General features: G+C 39.8%; 1 protein-coding gene across 3 annotated transcripts; it reads right to left on the bottom strand.

Moving 5' to 3' along the window:
• Positions 1 to 1534: 1534 nt before the first annotated feature.
• LOC124278148 (probable serine carboxypeptidase CPVL) lies at positions 1535 to 20380 on the bottom strand. Of its 3 annotated transcripts, none has more exons than XM_046713882.1 (13): positions 20176 to 20380; positions 19475 to 19683; positions 19020 to 19132; positions 17104 to 17218; positions 16185 to 16243; positions 12728 to 12807; positions 12153 to 12219; positions 11733 to 11855; positions 6460 to 6591; positions 6246 to 6320; positions 3407 to 3580; positions 2627 to 2809; positions 1535 to 1687 (listed from the first exon to the last, which is right to left on the bottom strand). In XM_046713882.1, exons 2-13 carry the CDS (start codon positions 19650 to 19652, stop codon positions 1583 to 1585), a joined length of 1404 nt encoding a protein of 467 aa, XP_046569838.1. In that variant the 5' UTR covers positions 19653 to 19683; positions 20176 to 20380; the 3' UTR covers positions 1535 to 1582. The 3 variants fall into 3 exon arrangements, with proteins under 3 accessions (XP_046569838.1, XP_046569840.1, XP_046569839.1); XM_046713884.1 differs by lacking the exon at positions 20176 to 20380 and adding an exon at positions 20110 to 20130; XM_046713883.1 differs by lacking the exon at positions 20176 to 20380 and adding an exon at positions 20005 to 20075.
• Between the last annotated feature and the right edge of the window lie 2264 nt (positions 20381 to 22644).

Below are 22644 nucleotides of genomic sequence, written 5' to 3'. Positions count from 1 at the left end.
GTGGTCAAACCTCTTCTAAAGAAACAGGACTTAGAGGTGTCGATCCTCAGTAACTACCGTCCTGTGTCTAACCTATCATTCCTTTCAAAAGTGCTTGAAAAGGCTGTGAAGTGTAGACTCTCCTAACATCTTGACAGATTTGACTTACTGGATAAGAATCAGTCTGCATATAGGCCAGAACACAGTACTGAAACAGCGCTGCTTCGCATTATGAATGATTTGTTGACATCTGTGGATGGTGGGTGTGTTGGCTTGTTGGTATTGTTAGATCTCTCGGCAGCATTTGATACCATCGATCATGAACAACTCTCAGCAACACTGAGGGAGTCAATAGGTATTGATGGAACTGTACTGAAATGGTTTATGTCATACCTTTCTGGTCGAGTCCAGTCAGTTTGTATCGGTGACTCAAATTCTGAAACTGCCATCTTAAAGTATGGTGTTCCTCAAGGATCTGTCCTTGGGCCCATCCTATTCACACTGTATACTTCTGATCTGGGCAAATCTCTTTCAACCTCAAGTGTAAATCATCATATGTACGCAGATGATACACAGTTACTTAAAGTTTTCTACCCCCCCAAAATGCATGCCACTCAGTGACTGAACTGGAAGTGTGCACAGACAGGATCAAGTCCTGGATGACTATGCACAAGCTGAAACTAAATGACAGCAAAACAGAGGCTCTTCTAGCAGGAACGGTTGGCGACAGGTGTGAAGACCGTTCGAGTAGGAGACTCTGAGATTACAGTTTCGGGAATGTGTCAAGAATCTTGGTGTGGTTCTTGACAACAGTCTATCAATGGATGATCACATATCTAAAATCTGTCACTCTTGCTATTTTCATCTAAGGAATATTGGTTCCATTAGAGATCTTCTCTCTACTGATATGGCACATATGCTAGCAAGAACACTTGTATTGACAAGACTCGAAAGAGGAAGTGTGCACATATAACACCAGTGCTAACTTCCCTACACTGGCTCCCAGTCCAAGCTCGAGTCCAATACAAGATTCTCACATTGACATATAAATGTGTCAATCAACCAGCTCCTGCCTATCTGACAGAATTGATTGAGAAATATGAACCTTCTCGGACACTAAGATCTGCTGATAAGTTACTTCTTAAAGTACCCAAATCCGGCCTCAAAAAGTATGGACAGAGATCATTTGCTTACATGGCCCCAACTCTGTGGAACGATCTTCCCTTGGGAATGAAGAAATCCCCATCATTGACAATCTTTAAAAGCTGCATAAAGACTCATCTCTTCCAAAAGTTCTATAAAGATTGATATACCAGTGAAAATATAGCACCTCCACTGCAGTGTTTTTTTAATTTTGTGTAGCGCCATGAGCAGACACCAAGTGCCTGGAGTTTTGGCGCATAACAAATCTTCTGTATTATTATTATTATTATTATTATTATTATTATTATTATTACCCAGTTGTCTTGACACCGTGTGGCAACACCCAGCCAGCTGACCCAGAATACCTACAGATGTATTATGTCATGAAACACAGAAAACAGTACAAGAGAAATCTGTGAGACTGTATTTGAAACAGTTTATTGATACAATACTACTTGTACTAGGGTTTACTGAAGGGTATATTTTCCACAAATCTCTGAATCATGTCAAGTGATCTCCTTGGTTGGTCATGTGGCAAAATATGGCCTCCATCACGCACTACAACCTGCAATTGGAAATACTTTCAATGTATGTACAAACTGCTCCAAGCCATTCCAGTTGATCATTTACAGCACTGGATGTTGGAAATATAGACAAGTAACACATCATCATTGGTCAGTATGCAGACACCAGAACATATGTATGTTCAGATAGGTTCACGGACAATTGCCCCTGGTCAGTTACCGCTTGGGATAATTACTACTTGGTGAATAAACTACAACAAGCAGAACTATTCTGCACTGTGAGAAAAACCAACACAAAATCTGAACAATTTTCATATTTTCTATGTGAATCGTATGTGTCATGGGGAGATAAGATTACTGAGCGCAGAGTTGCTGGTTACTTAAAGTAACAGGAGTCCCAGTGACAAGACTTAGTGTCCTGAGTAGGAAGTGTCATGATGGCAGATGTCCTGCTCCAGTCCAGAAATAACCTAGGGATTCCGTGTTAGACCCCTAACAGTTTGGACATTTCAGGGTAGTGCAAGGTCTAAATATTCTTTGATCATGATACAGGAACAAGTACATTTGCACCTTAAAAATATATGTATGTGGTTACATTTTACTAATCTCCATGCACAAGGGACTTGCTCAAAGCGCAAATACTATTACCCTGTCAATGGATCAGTGTGCACTACAACCCAGGCTGCCTGTGAAAGCTAGTGGGTGAACAGTCATTTGGCCATCTCATCCCACCAGGTAGCCATTCACTGCTGGGGGAACAGAGGCAATTTTAAACAAAGTCATTTGCCTCATGTATTACACCAGCAGGACTTGAAGTCCTAGAAACTCTCAGGAGTCAAGCTGCCAAACATGGTCACTCATCCAAGGACTCTCCACGATTAACTTCAACCCAGTTGTGACCTTTGCTCTTTGCAGAGGACCAAATACTACCACCTTCATGATCTGGTGCTGTTGGTGGTCTTGTCTGTGTTTGAACCTACCTGGTAGAAGTTGTCGACCTGTCGGACGTAGCCAGCTACCTCATCATCAGAAGCATTAACCTTCCACACTGTCCTGTTGGCAGCCTTGTACGCCTGCAGGCCCCGCCATTCCACAGTCTGCAGCATGGCTTCAGTCAGAGGATTGGCCACAACGATGTCCAGCTGCCCATTGTACAGCATCACCTTGTACATAGAGGAGTGGAATGACCAGGAGTTGTAGATAATGTTTGAGCTGCTTCCCTGACTTGTAGCAGAGGTCAAATCCACGATATGTCCTAATTTGAAACATGTTCTCAAAACGTAGCATTTTCTGTCCAGTTAGGATGACATACTGTGATGTAAAAAAATGCCATTTTACAAAGGCCATAAAACCATCTGACACAGCATCAGTATCAGAACAGATTACCCCTGTGTGTGTTTGTTTAAAAGTGTAGTGAGAGTGCCGTCAGTTTTTTGTCCTTGTCTACCATAAGCTGGAAAGCCTGAGTTTAAAGTAATGTGAAGAAAAACAGGGTTTCCGACATTCAAGGATGTACAAAATGAGTGGATATACTGGTATATCATGGTCTTATTAACTTTACTTGACTCATGCGTTTCCGACTCTGCAGATATGTTTCCAGTTACATTACACCCCTGAAACTACCTCTTGTGCTATCTGTCAGTTTCGTCCAGTTCTCCCCAACGACGTAACAAAAATCTTATCCAACAAAGGTGATATATATGTAAATCTCTGTTACCTGTAGCTTAAACAGCATTTCATTTCTCATTCACTCAGCATACCTTGTAGTTATCCATGATTGTTGCCAGCCAGGGTTTCACAGACATCATGAAATCATCACCGAGATGCATCGACACCTCAGAACCATCATGAAAGGTAAGATTACCAACATGAATAGCATTTCTTGTCTCTGGGCGTGCTAGGAACAGTGGGTAATAGCTGAAGTCTTTAGGATCCTGCAAATACCAACCAATGTACCACCCATAAGTACTACTATGTGCCTTTAAATGTGCATGTAGTATTAGCTCGGATAGTTTTAGCACGTGTGTGTGTGACCAATTAAGGCTATAAATGTCATATACAATATGTGATGAAAGTGACAGAGTGGCACAGGGTGGCTGACAAGACAATGTACACTGCGGTAGTGATAAGGATTAAGGCTGCAGATTTATAGCGTCATATAAATAATTACACTGACGTCTCACATGGCTTGGCTACATAGTTTTTGGTCTTTATGATGGCTGTCCTGAATTAGACGCTATGACAGTACACGTAATTAACTATCTGTAAGACTGCATTTATCATGTACAAAGCATCAGTTTCGAAATGACAACCATCTTGTCTTAGTGTATCTTAGTAATCTGTTTAAAAAGAATTAAATGGTGACAGTGTGTGATATTTGGACCAGTTGTCGTGTTTTGATTATATACTGAATATCATTGAAAACGCACCACTTATAAAAGTTCAGAGTATTAAAAGCACGTGTAAGGAATTGATATTTTTGAGTGGATAATAACAGATGGACGGCTGACAAAAACAACAACACAGAAAAGACGCTCATTGATTGAAATGTTCCACAGCCAGAAAGGATCAAACACACGTGGGGTCAAATCGAAAAGTCAATATCGCGTGTGACCGCCATTTCCATTGACACATGCAGTTTTAACGTCTCCTCATTTCTGTAATAAGCGTCCGAATAGAGTTCTTGAGGATGGCATTCCACTTCTGCAGTAGTGCAGCCTCAAGTTCTCGGATGTTTCGCATCTGTTGTCGCCGCGAAAGACTTTGACCAATTTCGTCCCACAAGTGCTCCATGGGGGATACATCTGGCGACTGTGCTGGCCAATGAATAACCTGGATGTGTTGCTGGGTCAGATACTGCATGGAAAGTCGTGTGTGTGCCCGTGCGTTGTCCTGTTGAAAGTTATGGACATCTTGGTGGTGATTGAAGACAGATACGATGTGATTCTGAAGAATCTGCTCACGGTAATAAAGGGCATTAACTCTCCCTTGACAGACATGAAGGCAGTCCTGTGATTGTAATTTATTCCACCCCAGACCATGACACTCCCACCGCCCAAAGGTCTGTCTGAACCACACACTCATCAGAAAAACACGTAATCGGCCGTCAGCATTACGTAGATGAAAACGTGACCCGTCAGTGACTACCACACCATGCAATTGTTGTAACCTTTACTGAAAATACCTGCTAGCCCATTGTATACGCCCATTACGGTGTCTGTCAGTCAGAATTGGTCCAACGTAAGGACGTCGAGAATGGAGCCCTGTACCGTGTAGACGGCGTCGCATGGAGTCAGCGCTGATGACCCCCACGTCAACCTTGAACTAGTGCAGCAGTCCTGGCAGTCGGCAGCGTTCAATCACTGATATGGACAAGGTCAATATGGCGATCCTGATGGAGCGTCGTAACACGTTGTTGCCAAGGTCATTGAAGGTCACGGGTGCTGCCTGTCTACTGATGTCGTCTATGAAGCCTAACGATGGTTGAGTGGCCAAGTCCAAGTTGTCGAGCAATATCCCTGCTGCTGGTGCCAACCTGAATCATGTTTAGTGCACGTTCTCTTTCGTGAGGTGTTAACCTCGGCATCTCTGTCCTAGTTTCACAATCGTTAGTGAAGCAATGAGAATCGGTTCTCATACACCTGCTTTTAATGTCACAGTCAGTATGATTTCAGAATGAAATTCGCGCTTTTTTCATGGCGTGGCTGCATGTTGATGCATTTTGGAATTAAGAGTCATACTGTGGACAGGAATTTGTTTCTCAAGCAATTTTTCAACTGGACATGCCCTTCGACTTCATGTTAGTTATATTCATTGATCATTGTCATGCTGAAATCCATCTTGATGAAAGTATGGACAATTTTAGACTGGTGCGTTTTCAATGATGTTCAGTATATTATTATTATATTGTGTCACCTTGCGAATCTGAAATCTCTAATACATCATTGCCTTAAATCCTGTAATTTTCTGTCATCCAAACATAAAATCTTCAGATTTTCGACAGAAGCCTATTTGACAGTCCATAATCCATAATCCTCTTGCCAATATGCATTTGAGGAATCTCTCAATGCTAGTGTGAACTTTGAACTCTGGTATAACATGTTACTAGAGTAGTTCCTGTGCTACAATTAGATCTACAGTATAAATACTGGTATAGATATAGTATAGGAAATAGTTCAGATCTACAGTATACAGACTAGGACAGATCTACAGTATAAGGACTAGTATAGATCTACAGTATAAGGACTAATATAGATCTACAGTATAAGGACTAGTATAGATCTACTGTTTAAGAAATAGTACAGATCTACAGTATAAGGGCTATTCGTGTTTGTATTATTCTGGGTCACCAGCACAGTCTCCACGAAGCGGAAAATGGATATTCCTGAATGCAGATGAACATTGAGTCTATTATTTAAACAAACTTGTGAATTGTGTTGGTTGATCACGCCTCCCTCTGAGCGAAACAGTGCCCCCCCCCCTCCCCAACATTCACTAATAAATCACCTCTACGTTGACAATAGGAAAGTTCTTTTTTGTCATGTGTGTTTTTACCACTAATAACCCCTTATACAGATATGGGAAATGTAGATCACTTACGTTCGTAATAAGATAATTGTAGAATTGATGGAGTCCACTTTCTTTTCCAGCCAAACCAAGCGTTGTGCCAAATAGCTTGAATAAAAAACATAAAGAAATGACAAAGTTAACTCTAGTGCAATGTCTATCCATTCTCCTGTTAATGATTTGCAGAAAAACAGAAATGATCATGAAATCGAAATGTGTACACTATCAGTGTGACCTCTGACCATACCTGGCGAGCGTCCTGATACCTGCCCTCCCTGATGTAGGCGGCCATGTCCTCTCCCCGGGCGGTCATGTATTCTTCCTGGTTCTCATCTATCAGTCCCAGATAAAACAAGTACTTGCCATACACAGGCATCATCTAGTGGAAAAGGAGAATGTTCTGCATCAGAGAAAGGATATAGACACTCGTGGACTCAACAAGTTCATATTGCTAGGCAAGTTGGTCTGACCCTTACACAACTGGAGAAGCTTAGATGGCGCGAACTGAGATGAAGGTGCTGAGGGTGTAGATGAACAGAACAGGAGACACAGATATTTTCGTGTCCCAAACTGGTAAATGTCTAATTACTTGAACCTTCCCAAGTGTTTTGTTGATTCCCTGGTTCAGTCTGGCAGGAATCAATGTTACCTGGTGATTCATACCAGATATATCGTCACCTAACCAAGTAACCACCTTCCTTTATTCGTTCAAGAAATATAGCAATGTATCGTCAACGTATTCTATTTCCTTACCTCACCAAGAGATCTCCATCCATATTTCAATCCAGAGACCACTTTTACATAGCAAGTACACATTATGAATATGTAGAGGTTTTAGTGATACCGAGCAGCTGTTCAACAGATGCAGATGCATCTCAAACTATTCTTTAAAAATTCCCAAAACATAAATGAATGAATGGATGTGAACTTTAAACGGAACAAATCCTTTTCACAAACGGTAGAAGATACTCAGAAAATGTTCAAGAGATCATTTCTACAATGTAGGCGATATTTGTTTCCAGTAATATCTATATGATAAAAATGCACACATTTGAAACACCTTACAACTGGTAGTGCATTATGGCAGTAGTTGTTATAACCGCTTGCAGGTTTGGATCAGTAGTGCATATTACTACCACGATTTGTCAAACATTAACATGACGAGGCATATTGCAAATGAGTCTCCCAAACCGATTTGAGGGTATCTGTCCCGATCCTCTGTCAGTGCCTGGCCAAGTTCCTTCATTGTTGTCGATGGCCTATGGCCGTGACGCACACAAACGTCCCAACACATGACCAATGGCAATTACCCTACATTGGACTATGTGTACACCGTTGACGTTAATTTGCGATGTGACGATATGTCAAGGGTAGCACAAGGCATGGCAATTCGATTCGACTCGATTTGCCGCTTGAGCTCGATTTCGTGCAGACTGATTACAGATCGAGTCTGTACGTTTGTCGTTGCTGCTGGACGCCCTACACAGGGTCGATCGTCAATATTTTGAGTTTGGTGGTACCTGTACCATAGTCCGATAATCACAGACCGTGATACTTTCTACGAATGGCACACTGACACCAGTCAGATTTCAGCATGGCATTAGCCAGAAGACACTCCACACATCAAGTGCATAATTAATTACGAGGACGATCAATTGTGAGTCAAGCCAAGGCATCTTTTCCTTCGGAAATTTGAAAACATTTTTCCAGCATTGAAGTTAGCCTACTGAAGCAACTGCAAACCATGAAACGGTGCTAACCGAGTTAGTTGCACTGTAAGAGATTACCAGATTACAAGACCGTACATTTTGGACATTGGTATGTTACGGAAGGCCCGTGACCATGTCATTGACATGATTCCAAACACACCAACACCGACCTGGAACAACTTTGTAGCTTCTGTGGCACGGACACAGTGGTTTGAGTACATTTGTGAAACCCTCGCTGCTTTGGAGATTGTTGACATAAATGTCTACGGTGAAATAATCTTGCATTAATTGGCAAGTTTTCCCGTTCAGAGAAACACGAAAACGCCAGGTACAGTACATGTAGTCAATGTGTGACGGTCATAGGTACAATTGTCCCCTTATAGTGCTGGATGACTCCATGTAGAGATGACCAAAAGGAGAAGAATTTGTCAACACCACAAGAAGAGGACTAAACCATATTTTGTAATGTCATAATACTTGATTATCTCCCTTTTCACACTACTGATAAAGGATACAGTTGAATTTCTGCTGTGTCTAAAGATAACTTGCTTCACAACAAGTATTATGGCATTATTTGGATTATTTTTGTTTACTTTGATTCCAAGGAAAACATTCTGTTTTGTGAAATATAACGGAATATTCAAGTCAGTTAAGAGCCATGACTGGATGTTTTTCCAGATATCTTGAACAATTTCACAGTCCTAAAATATATGGGTAATTTTTAAAAAATATTATTTATTTTTTTTATTCCATTTCAAGTCTCACATAAAATACATATGGCAAAGAGGACAACATCCAAATATATATGTATATAGCTTCAGTGATGTTTTGCAAGGTTATATATGACATAAAAGACAGTATTACATACATATACACACACGCGCACACATACATATATACATATACATACATATGCACATACATACACGCATGTATACATATATATAAATATAACATCATGAGATTACAACAATTATACAGATACATAAGATGTCATTAAAGTTTCTGTGGAGGGAATATGAAATGGGAGGGGTAAGGTTGAATAGTATGGTTGTAGTGAGTAGGGTCTGGAAGTCTCAGCTGATATTATAAGTAGAATTTAATGTTTAGCACATAATTAGGTATATAAATGTGTCCATTTCCTTATAAAGGGATCTAAGCTATTGTTTTTCCTAGCTATATATTTTTCAGTTGTATATATATATTTTAATAACTTAAGAAATCCCTAAAGGGAAAGTGTTTGTTGTTTTAAACTTGAAACATAAATGAATCTTTTGGCAAGAAGTATAATATGGTTTAGTATTTTATTGTTTGAGAACATTCCAAACATGATAGTGAATTTTGTAAATGTGACATCACACTGGAGGTGGGCATTTAGAAATTGTTCTACATTTCGCCAAAAGTTTTTAACTAAATCACAGTAAAAAAATACATGCAATATGTCTTCCGAGGTATTTTTACAAAAAGTACAAGTATCATTATCAACTAGTTTCATCTTCAATAGTTCTTTCTTTGTATAGATTATTCTGTAAATAAATCTGTACTGAAAATCTAACAGCTTACAATCATTTGTGCATTTCCTGTAATATCCGAATACATTACTCCACATTATATCCTGCTGAAAGACAGTTTTCCAATACTCTAGTACTTTAGGGGTATCGTTGTTCTTAATCAATTTATCATAGAATATCCTTGAACCTTTAATATTTGAGATCATATCTAGGTAAACTCTATTAATGTTTAATTGATTTAAGCAGAGAGTTCTGTTTCCTACAAGTTGTCTCCAGTTCATTGGAATGTTATTTAACAAATGATGATAGTCTAAGAAGGTTCCGCTTATTTTGTACCTCTGTTTTACATCTTTAAAACTGAGAAATCCATTTTCATTACAAATATCGTTGACATAATGTATACCGCACTTAAACCAATTTCTTATCATGTATGAAGATTTAAGAAATGGTTTAACCAGAGTGGCTGAGCTAAGATTTGGTCTAAGTCATCGCTGTCAAAGGTGTGTTTTTTATAAAATATTCTCCAAGCAGATAAAACATCTCTCCAATAGGGATTATCTTTGCCAGATAAGCAATCAACAGCATTAGAACCTAGAAAGTACAGTTGACTTAAGGGAAAAATGCTATTAAAATTTGAAGTTTTCTTTAAGTGACATTTCAGTGATGATAATTTCGAAGCGTTAATGAAACATTCAATGTCCATCATTCTGAGGCCTCCATCTTCGTAAGTTCTACTGATATTAGACCTTTTAATCTTATCATTTTTATTATTCCATATGAATCTATAGATTATTTTACTGAGTTCATCGATGAATGTTTTTGGCGGGTTAGGAAGTGCTGAGAAAATATGTACTGGAGTAGAAATTGCTAGAGTTTTGCTAACAGTGATTTTCCCGATTAGAGTCAGGTTTCTTCTTCGCCATCTAGCAAGTAATCTATTAATATGTTCTAGGCGTTTTCTTGTGTTAATTACCCAAAGGTCTTTAAGAGAAGCATTAAGTGTTATTCCTAAGATTTCAAAGGTCTCCACTGTGCCTGTCAAGATAAAAGTGATTGGATAAAGTTATATTACTACCTGTCATTGAGCCTATCCAGATAGCTTTGGTCTTGTTTATGTTCATTTTGAGTCCAGACATTTGATAGAATTTATTCAGTGTTTCAATTGCAACATTGAGACTTGTTTCAGATCCATCTAGAAATAGCTGTGTATCGTCCGCATATTGTCCGAGTTTCTGTTCTGTATCATTAAGTGTTATACCCTTTATATTAGGATTCGACCTTATCATAATACCTAATATTTCAACGCCAAGAATAAATAAATGAGGTGAGACCGGATCTCCCTGTCTACACCCTCGTTAGGTTGGGTAGGTTGATGTACAGAGTGATAGTGATTAAAACAATATGCAGAATGAGTTTATACAATAGATGAGTTGATGTACACTGAGATGGTAATGTGAGTTGAAGAGAGTAGGTTGATGTACACAGTGATTGGTTGTGATTACCTACTCTCTTCAACTCACATTACCATCTCAGTGTACATCAACTCATCTATTGTATAAACTCATTCTGCATATGGTTTTAATCACTATCACTCTGTACATCAACCTACTCTGCTCAAATCACTAATTAGCAATCCAATGTATATCAACCTTGTCAATTGTATATACACACTATACAGCTATGTATATATTCTCCATGTTACAACTCTTTGTATCACTTGCTTGATAACGGTGGAAGTACCTACACCGAAACGTCGCACCCATTGCAACAAAGAAGTTGACTATCCATAGAACTTTGTTTTCCTTCATCTATACAACTTCTAAAATGCCTCTCAAAGCAGTAAGGAATTGTTAAATTTCCAGACGCCTCGGCCACGAGGCATATTTGAAAGTGTGGGTAATAATTCTATCAGGGAGTTGTCAGATCCTAAACTAGGTGATATATCACAGTGTCTTATGGCTGATAGCATTTGATGAGAGATTAAAAAGAAGTAAAGCTTGTTTCAAAGGGGTTGGCTGTCGCCATGTATATCTCAAAATCTTTTGTTCACACCACGGGTCTTTAAGATCCAGATCTTCCATGAAACACCATCTTGATTTTCAGAATGTATAGCGTACAGTAACCAAGATTGGGCTGATAAAGTACTGTGGGTTCTTTTGATTTTTTAATGAAGCATCTTAGAATTCAGGTTAGTTGTTGAGGTTTGCTTCTAAAACCGTGTGTGTTGTCCAGCAGTAATGTCTCTTACATGTTGTAACCCAGGGGTCCAGTCGAACTGGGATTGTCATCAACATACTCACTGTCTCTGGATCACTGAGGCCATCTCCAATAGCCATCCCCTTCAAGTTGATTTTCACTTTAGCTGTTGGGTTCTCCATGTGGATCTTGTAGGAGATTGCGGGGACGTACTTCCCTGCATACGACTGGAATCACAGGTTACAGATATACACGATGCACCAAATAGAAACTTTCCCGTGAGATTAACGATTACTAAGTACATGAAATTGAAATTTCGTTCTGCGTTTCTTGTGATGTTTGTATGAATGTAATATTGCTTAGTGCCTGATGCTGACCGACGTTAGTACCGCCAACAGTGGTGACACGTCAATGTTGCATCTACTCGCCCAGACATACTGTTAGTTGGCCTCCAGACTTCAGGAAAACAAATACACATGAAAATCGTCAACCGTTAAGAACCACTTTCCACATGTTACGTTTACCTCTCCAGTAATGTAGAAGTCATTGCTTTGATACGATGAAAATATCTGAAAGAACTGCGTCAGACAGCTGTAAAGAAATAAATGTGTTTTGACTTTCATGACCAAGAGAATATTCGCCCCCATTCGTAAAAAGAGATTAGGAAATAAAGCTCACAAATACCCAATAATACTCAAATACTGCAAATGAGATTGGAACAAAACAACATAAGGACTTTTCCCAAATGAATATCGAAACCCCCGTCTTTCTGTAACAAACTAATCTCATAATGACGCATATTAAATGAAGCAAGTGAAAATATTCGCCTGTACACATTTAAATTGTTAGTTTGCAATCTGCTCGTGATCTGTAATTCGATTATTGTATTATCTTATAGAACTGGTCTTCTGTGAGCAAAATATTACACACGCAAAAAAGGAAAGAAAAAAACAGCAGTTCCTCATATAAAACTCAACTATCACGGTAGCAGCTCACGTAAAACGTCTTTGTCGACTGCAAGACTATCAACAGCTCATTTTGTTAATTTAGTAAAATAGCAGATCTGATTTCAAGGCTTGAGAATAATCTTGTGATTCACCTGTACAGGTCCCTGGCTACGTCTTCCTCGTTGTTGGCGTAGCCGGAATCTTCCCCCGTGAAGCTGAAACCTGTCCCTACCTGCAATAATAGTACTATTATGCTGCATGTATAATACATATTGTAGGATACACGATTTCATACTTATGAACTTTCTGTTATATATAGACCGTGTATGTGTGATGTTATGTCACAAAGGTGTCAATCTAATATATATTAGTAGGACGAAGGACTAAGGCTCCACTATTAATGTTGTTCCAGACACCGAAGACGATTTTGTAATGGGATTTACTGCAATGTCTCTTAGACCAGCCAAGAGGTTTCAGCTCAAATCATGGTCCCGCATCTACAGGGAGTCAGTCGTATTGTATGAAGATCATCTTTTCATGTTGATGAGCAACTATAGGTACTAGCCTCTTGTTAAACATGTGCAGTCTCTTAGTCATCATAGTCTTAGTAATATTTAACATGAGCAACTATAGGTATTAGCCTCTTGTTAAACATTTGCAATTTCTTAGTCATCATTGTCTTAGTAACATTTAACATGAGCAACTATAGGTACTAGCCTCTTGTTTAACATCAGCAGTCTCTTAGTCATCATAGTCTTAGTAACATTTAACATGAGCAACTATAGGTACTAGCCTCTTGTTAGACATTTGCAATTTCTTAGTCATCATAGTCTTAGTAACATTTAATATGAGCAACTATAGGTACTAGCCTCTTGTTAAACATCAGCAGTCTCTTAGTCATCATAGTCTTAGTAACATTTAACATGAGCAACTATAGGTACTACCCTCTTGTTAAACATCAGCAGTCTCTTAGTCATCATAGTCTTAGTAACATTTAACATGAGCAACTATAGGTACTAGCCTCTTGTTAGACATTTGCAATTTCTTAGTCATCATAGTCTTAGTAACATTTAACATGAGCAACTAGAGGTACTAGCCTCTTGTTAAACATCAGCAGTCTCTTAGTCATCATAGTCTTAGTAACATTTAACATGAGCAACTATAGGTACTAGCCTCTTGTTAGACATTTGCAATTTCTTAGTCATCATAGTCTTAGTAACATTTAACATGAGCAACTATAGGTACTAGCCTCTTGTTAAACATCAGCAGTCTCTTAGTCATCATAGTCTTAGTTACATTTAACATGAGCAACTATAGGTACTAGCCTCTTGTTAAACATTTGCAATCTCTTAGTCATCATAGTCTTAGTAACATTTAACATGAGCAACTATAGGTACTAGCCTCTTGTTAAACATCAGCAATCTCTTAGTCATCATAGTCTTAGTAACATTTAACATGAGCAACTATAGGTACTAGCCTCTTGTTAAACATCAGCAGTCTCTTAGTCATCATAGTCTTAGTAACATTTAACATGAGCAACTATAGGTATTAGCCTCTTGTTAAACATAAACATCAGCTCTTTAGTCATCATAGTCTTAGTAACATTTAACATGAGCAACTATAGGTACTAGCCTCTTGTTAAACATCAGCAGTCTCTTAGTCATCATAGTCTTAGTAACATTTAACATGAGCAACTATAGGTACTAGCCTCTTGTTAAACATCAGCAGTGCAATCTCTTAGTCATCATAGTCTTAGTTACATTTAACATGACCAACTATAGGTACTAGCCTCTTGTTTAACATCAGCAGTCTCTTAGTCATCACAGTCTTAGTAACATTTAACATGAGCAACTATAGGTATTAGCCTCTTGTTAAACATCAGCAGTTCCTAAGTCATCATAGTCTTAGTTACATTTAACATGAACAACTATAGGTACTAGCCTCTTGTTTAACATCAGCAGTCTCTTAGTCATCATAGTCTTAGTAACATTTAACATGAGCAACTATAGGTATTAGCCTCTTGTTAAACATCAGCAGTCTCTTAGTCATCATAGTCTTAGTAACATTTAACATGAGCAACTATAGGTACTAGCCTCTTGTTAAACATCAGCAATCTCTTAGTCATCATAGTCTTAGTTACATTTAACATGAGCAACTATAGGTACTAGCCTCTTGTTTAACATCAGCAGTCTCTTAGTCATCATAGTCTTAGTAACATTTAACATGAGCAACTATAGGTACTAGCCTCTTGTTAAACATCAGCAGTCTCTTAGTCATCATAGTCTTAGTAACATTTAACATGAGCAACTATAGGTACTAGCCTCTTGTTAAACATCAGCAGTCTCTTAGTCATCATAGTCTTAGTAACATTTAACATGAGCAACTATAGGTACTAGCCTCTTGTTAAACATCAGCAGTCTCTTAGTCATCATAGTCTTAGTAACATTTAACATGAACAACTATAGGTACTAGCCTCTTGTTTAACATCAGCAATCTCTTAGTCATCACAGTCTTAGTAACATTTAACATGAGCAACTATAGGTACTAGCCTCTTGTTTAACATCAGCAGTCTCTTAGTCATCATAGTCTTAGTAACATTTAACATGAGCAACTATAGGTACTAGCCTCTTGTTAAACATCAGCAATCTCTTAGTCATCATAGTCTTAGTTACATTTAACATGAGCAACTATAGGTACTAGCCTCTTGTTTAACATCAGCAGTCTCTTAGTCATCATAGTCTTAGTAACATTTAACATGAACAACTATAGGTATTAGCCTCTTGTTAAACATCAGCAGTTTCTTAGTCATCATAGTCTTAGTTACATTTAACATGAGCAACTATAGGTACTAGCCTCTTGTTAAACATCAGCAGTCTCTTAGTCATCATAGTCTTAGTAACATTTAACATGACCAACTATAGGTACTAGCCTCTTGTTAAACATCAGCAGTCTCTTAGTCATCATAGTCTTAGTAACATTTAACATGAGCAACTATAGGTACTAGCCTCTTGTTTAACATCAGCAGTCTCTTAGTCATCATAGTCTTAGTAACATTTAACATGAGCAACTATAGGTACTAGCCTCTTGTTTAACATCAGCAGTCTCTTAGTCATCATAGTCTTAGTAACATTTAACATGAGCAACTATAGGTACTAGCCTCTTGTTAAACATCAGCAATCTCTTAGTCATCATAGTCTTAGTAACATTTAACATGAACAACTATAGGTATTAGCCTCTTGTTAAACATCAGCAGTCTCTTAGTCATCATAGTCTTAGTTACATTTAACATGAGCAACTATAGGTACTAGCCTCTTGTTTAACATCAGCAGTCTCTTAGTCATCATAGTCTTAGTAACATTTAACATGAACAACTATAGGTATTAGCCTCTTGTTAAACATCAGCAGTTCCTTAGTCATCATAGTCTTAGTTACATTTAACATGAACAACTAGAGGTACTAGTCTCTTGTTAAACATCAGCAAGCTCTTAGTCATCTGTTACGTTTAATATGAGGAACAAATTCGGGAAAACTCCACGAATAGATGAATGGGCTTGTGAATGTAGTTTTAGGCCGCAATGATCAGTTTTCCTGGTGTTAGGACCAACCTACAGGGTTGTCAATATACAGCATGGAGTAGCGTGAGTTCCAGGTGATGTTGCGCCTCACCACTGTAAACAAAAATTTAGAGTTAATTCAACTCCTAAGGCATCGTAGTACATTTGACTTGCCTTGTTAGGGACGGGTGAGGTGAGGTGAGGTGAAATTGGGTTTAACGTCGTGCTTGAGAATATTTCGCTCATATGACGACGTGCATGGGTGTGTATGTGTATGTGCGGCTGCTTGTACTAGCCCAGACTTAAGCTGGTTTTATAGTGCTAGCACACTGAGATACCATGCCGCAGTGAAGCATGAATACCCCCTCAGACACATTATACTGACCTCGAGCCGACCAGTCCTTGTTGTACCCATTAATGCCGAGCGCCAGGCAGGGACCAACAAGTACCATATTTTAAAGTCTTTTGGTATGACGCGGTCGGGGATCGAACCCGCGACCTTCCGCTCTCCGAGCGGACGCTCTAACCACTACACCACGGAGGCGGTCCTGTTAGGGACGGGGTAGCTCCGGTGTGTTATTAACCAATAATAAAGAATCCTTTGTACTTGTACTCGGTTCAGCGTTGAGACAGGTACTGTTGAATAACTGTGTGCTTCACATCAAGGAATCGATGAATGGGTGACAATAACACTCAGGGCTATTATTGAATTAACATAAGTTGCGTCTTTGAGTGGTTGATGCAATATTCCAGCGTCCCACTTGGAAACACAGTCTTAGTATATCAGCGCCATTAGCATGCCCGCCGTACACTTCTACTTCCTGACTCGCTGGTTGACTGTCGCCTTCATATGCAACTGTTCTTGCGTTACAGAAATATTGTCCAAGTCACCGTTACCTCTGTCGTCTGCATGACTAAGAATGTTGGAGAAGCAATAAAATTATGGCTTACAGAAAGGACCAGGAGAAACTTACAGTTCCCGTGTTGATCCACAGAGAAGGGCCCATTCTCCACAAATAGACCAAAGAGGGAGGATCCGCCGGGTCCACCCTGGAGCCACACTAGCACGGGAGCAGTCTCGGGGTTAACCTGTCGTAAAGTAAAGAAACACACTGAGCTTACAAAATTAAAACAGATGATGTGAATCATAGGACAGATGTTTAATTTGAAGCATATGAATTATTGACGAAGGAGATGTAACAAATGCAGTTTTTGACAAGCCATGATGTACCAGAACGGTGAAGATCCTGTGTTTAAAATGGCATGATGTACCAGAGCTGTGTAGATCCTGTGTTTGATGGCATGATGTACCAGAACTGTGAAGATCCTGAGTTTAAAATGGCATGATGTACCAGAGCTGTGAAGATCCTGTGTTTGACGGCATGATGTACCAGAGCAGTGAAGATCCTGTGTTTGACATGCCGTGATGTACCAGAGCTGTGAAGATCCTGTGTTTGACATGACATGGTGTACCAGAGCTGTGAAGATCCTGTGTTTGACATGGCATGATGTAACAGAGCTGTGAAGATCCTGTGTTTGACATGCCATGATGTACCAGAGCTGTGAAGATCCTGTGTTTGACGGCATGATGTACCAGAGCTGTGAAGATCCTGTGTTTGACGGCATGATGTACCAGAGCTGTGAAGATCCTTTGTTTGACAAGCCATGATGTACCACAGCTGTGAAGATTCTGTGTTTGGCATGGCATGGCATGATGTACCAGAGCAGGGAAGATCCTGTGTTTGACATGCCATGATGTACCAGAGCTGTGAAGATCCTGTGTTTAAAATGGCATGATGTACCAGAGCTGTGAAGATCCTGTGTTTGACGGCATGATGTACCAGAGCTGTGAAGATCCTGTGTTTGACGGCATGATGTACCAGAGCAGGGAAGATCCTGTGTTTGACATGCCATGATGTACCAGAGCTGTGAAGAGCCTGTGTTTAAAATGGCATGATGTACCAGAGCTGTGAAGATCCTGTGATTGACATGGCATTATGTACCAGAGCTGTGAAGATCCTGTGTTTGACATGACATATGTCAGCTGTGAAGTTCATGTGTGTAACATGACATAATGCACAAGAGATGTGAAGATCATGTGTTGGTAATGACATAACGTATTTCAGGTGTCAAGATCCTATGTGTAACGTGGTATCCTGTACCTGAATTGTGAAGACACTGTGACCTATCTGAACTTTGAAGTGTCATTTGTGAGACATTACGTACTGGAATAGGAAGACCCTGTTCCACATACTATGGTGTACCTGTATTGGGAAGAATCTGAGTGTGACATGACATGCTATATCTGAACTATCAGAACTGCTTGCATGTAACATGGCATGACGTGCTTGTGTTTGACATGACTTGCTTGTGTGTGACATGACGTGCTTGTGTGCAAAATGACATGACGTGCTTGCGTGTAGCATGACATGACGTACTTGTGTGTGACATGACGTGCTTGTGTGTAACATGACACGACGTGCTTGTAACATAACATGATGTGCTTGTGTCTAACATGACATGACGTGCCTGTGTTTGACTTGACGTGCTTGTGTGTGACATGACATGAGATGCCTGTGTGTGACATGGCATGAGGTGCCTGTGTGTAAGATAACATGAGGTGCCTGTGTGTGAGATGACATGAGGTGCCTGTATGTAACATGACATGAGGTACCTGTGTGTAACATGACATGAGGTGCATGTGTGTAACAGGACATGACGTGCTTGTAACGTGACACGACGTGCTTGTGTGTGACCTTACTTGAGGTGTCCGTGTGTAGCCTGACATGAGGTGCTTGTGTGTAACATGACATGATGTGCTTGTGTGTAGCCTGACATGAGTAGCTTGTGTGTGACATGATGTATCTGAGTGAGACATGACATGACGTACCTGAGCCGGGAAGAACCAGAAGAACATGTTGCTGTTGATGGTCTTGTTGACAGTCAGGAAGCCGGAGTGACCCGGTTGGGGGATATAGGACCCTGTAGCACTCACCAGCCGGGCTGGAGACAATGGAAACGTTTACTGACTCGACCATCTGGAGAATATTGCACAAGTTTCTTTCTCTCTCCCTCTCACAAACACACATGAGCACGTTACAATGCTACTATGATTCCAGTAAAATCGATTGTGCACGCAATTGATACAAAATATCGTCCCTCAAGAAAATCCCTCACACCACCATTCATGCGGACGGTGGGATGTTTGTGCACTACCAAGTTATCACAACATCTCAGATATTGCAGATTGTTGGAACAAACAAATCTCCCGACGAAGTTGTTTTGAAACAGCACCTATGTTCAGCAGGTGACAACATACATTACCCAGCTTAATGTTTACAGTACCTTTCTCTGTGTCACCTCTCTCTATATACGGCGTCAGCATGAGCGGCTGTCCAGGGTCCACGCCGTTGTTGAGGGCATAGGGGTAGTGTTTCGGAAACATGCTCCGGAAGGGGTTAATCTGTATGGCCGGTGCCACTGACGCCATAATGACCAACACTTCCAACACTGTGGACTTCATGACTGATAGCTGTTCTGACTAATACAAATCTCTGTAAATGGACCGAGAATGTGAATCAGGTTAACTTAAAAGGCAACAATACAACATTCGTTATGGAGTATGTATGTTTTAGTGAGTATGTTTTCTGTTTCTTTAATGGATTTTCCAGGCAGTTCCCATTGGAGGCACAAATATGTTTTTCAAAATATATACATGCATATGCATTTCTTTGTGTGGCTGTTCGTTTCAATTGGAGACCAATTATAAACTGCCTGCTTCGAGGGAAAGTAGCCGATAGTAATTTGCAACTGAGATAGTAAGCTTCGTTTATATCATATAGTAATTCATTGTAAGCTACAAACGTGAAGATTACATGAAACATTGTTGCGTTGTGTGGACAGTAACATTACGAGGCTTCCACCAAAGGATAGTTTTATACAGAACACCTAGTAAACTTGGTAAACAAATGTGTTTTCACCCTGAGAAGAAAACGGAGAGAATACAGTGAAAATATCATTTAACAACAGACAGATCACTGACTCACCTTCTCAAAGTCAGATGACATGTGCCTTGTGATAAGATAAACCAGAGGGGTCGTCTCAAACTGGTTTGGGGAGAAAGATATGGGAGGTCAGACATTAATGTCCCGCACTTTGTAAATGATTAAATGTGTGATAAGTTAATCTCGCGTGGAACGTCCGTTATTGAGAACAGTGGCGAGGGTAGAATCTGTTCGGATTTACATAAACGAATTCTGCAACTGGTGTTTATACACTGTGACCCACTACTGATAAGGGTGTCAAGTTGATGGTATCCGAGATTGTCCTACTCCACTAACCCTTCAAGTTACAGGGCCTCGGGTTCGATTCTCGGTATTGAAAATGTGAATCCATTACTTGGATCATTGGCCGTGAGTAAGATGGGGCATAGAGATTATTAACCGAGTGTGATTCTGTATCATTAATATCATATATTAGGAATATAAATTGTATTATGCGAGCCTTTGGAAGGGGGAACCGTGACGTTATGTACACGTGCATGTTGCACGTGTACATAACGTGAAGGTTCATGCCACTTATGTTCTATAGCCTTAAGATCAGGAGGCAACATGCACGTGTACATAACGTCACGGTTCATCCCTCTGATGTTCAATAGCCTTGAGATCAGGAGGCAACATACACGTGTACATAACGTCAAGGTTCATCCCTCTGATGTTCAATAGCCTTAAGATCAGGAGGCAACATGCACGTGTACATCACATCAAGTTTCATCCCGCTGATGTCCAATAGCATTGAGATCAGGAGTCAACATGCACGTGTACATAACGTGAAAGTTCATCCCTCTGATGTTCTATGGCATTGAGATCAGGAGGTAACATGCACGTGTGCATAACGTCAAAGTTCATGCCACTGATGTTCTAAAGCATTGAGATCAGAAGGCAACATGCACGTGTACATAACGTCACGGTTCATCTCGCTGATATTCTAAAGCATCGAGATCAGGAGGTAACATGCAAGTGTACATAACGTCAAGGTTCATCCCTCTGATGTTCAATAGCCTTAAGATCAGGAGGCAACATACACGTGTACTTAACGTCACGGTTCATCCCTCTGATGTTCAATAGCCTTGAGATCAGGAGGCAACATGCACGTGTACATCACATCAAGTTTCATCCCGCTGATGTCCAATCGCATTGAGATCAGGAGGCAACATGCACGTGTACATAACGTCACGGTTCATCCCGCTGATGTTCAATAGCACTGAGATCAGGAGGCAACATGCACGTGTACATAACGTGAAGGTTCATCCCTCTGATGTTCTATGGCATTGAGATCAGGAGTCAACATGCACGTGTACATAACGTGAAGGTTCATCCCTCTGATGTTCTATGGCATTGAGATCAGGAGGTAACATGCACGTGTACATAACGTCAAAGTTCATGCCACTGATGTTTTAAAGCATTGAAATCAGAAGGCAACATGCACGTGTACATAACGTCACGGTTCATCTCGCTGATATTCTAAAGCATCGAGATCAGAAGGGAACATGCACGTGTACATAACGTCACGGTTCATCTCGCTGATATTCTAAAGCATCGAGATCAGGAGGCAACATACACGTGTACATAACGTCAAGGTTCATCTAGCTGATGTTCTAAAGCATTGAGATCAGGAGGTAACATGCACGTGTACATAACGTCAAGGTTCATGCCACGTATGTTCTATAGCATTGAGATCAGGAGGCAACATGCACGCGTACATAACGTTAAGGTTAATCCCTCTGGTGTTCTATGGCCTTGGGACCAGGAGGAATACCCCAGATGTGATCAGCTACAGATGATTCGATGCAGTTTGACTCGTGAATATCTCTGATGTGATCAGTTACAGATGATACGATGCAGTATGACTCGGGAATATCCCCGAGGTGATCAGTTATGGTTGATACATGCATACCAATATTTTCATAGCGCCATTAACTTCTTCAGTATTACAATGTATTTGAAAATGTCATAAATTTCGATATAGAATCAAGATGTGAGTCAACACATCTCCCGATAACAATGAAGTTACATACGACTCAAATGATTAAGAATGACCGTAACATAAAACACAAAACTGAAAAATCGTTTATGTTTGTCTGGGACACTAAAAAAACTACAACAATTTAGAGATAATTTACACTCTGATCCTGTACAAGAATTGCTAGATAAATCCCTAGATGCAGCATTATCAGACACGGATAGGAGTATTGATTATATCACAGATGCTTTACGTTTAGCAGCTTTAGATATGAAAAGACAAACGGGTAAACCATTGAAAGATAATTCAAATAAATGGTTTTATAGAGAATGTGAAAGATAGATGCAAATCATTAAGTAATTTTCGAAAAAATAAGGATAGGCAATCTCAAGACGAAAATCACAAAACTAGGAACAAGTACACAGCAACGTGCAAACAAAAACGAAATGAATATTTTGAATGTAAACAAAAACGTTTGGAAGACAGTATCAATG

Source organism: Haliotis rubra, unplaced genomic scaffold (assembly GCF_003918875.1).
Source record: "Haliotis rubra isolate DU_JTF1 unplaced genomic scaffold, ASM391887v1 Scf232, whole genome shotgun sequence".
Lineage (NCBI taxonomy): Eukaryota > Metazoa > Mollusca > Gastropoda > Lepetellida > Haliotidae > Haliotis > Haliotis rubra.
The sequence above is the reverse complement of the archived record's forward strand: the minus strand, read 5'-3'. Positions and strand labels throughout refer to the sequence as shown.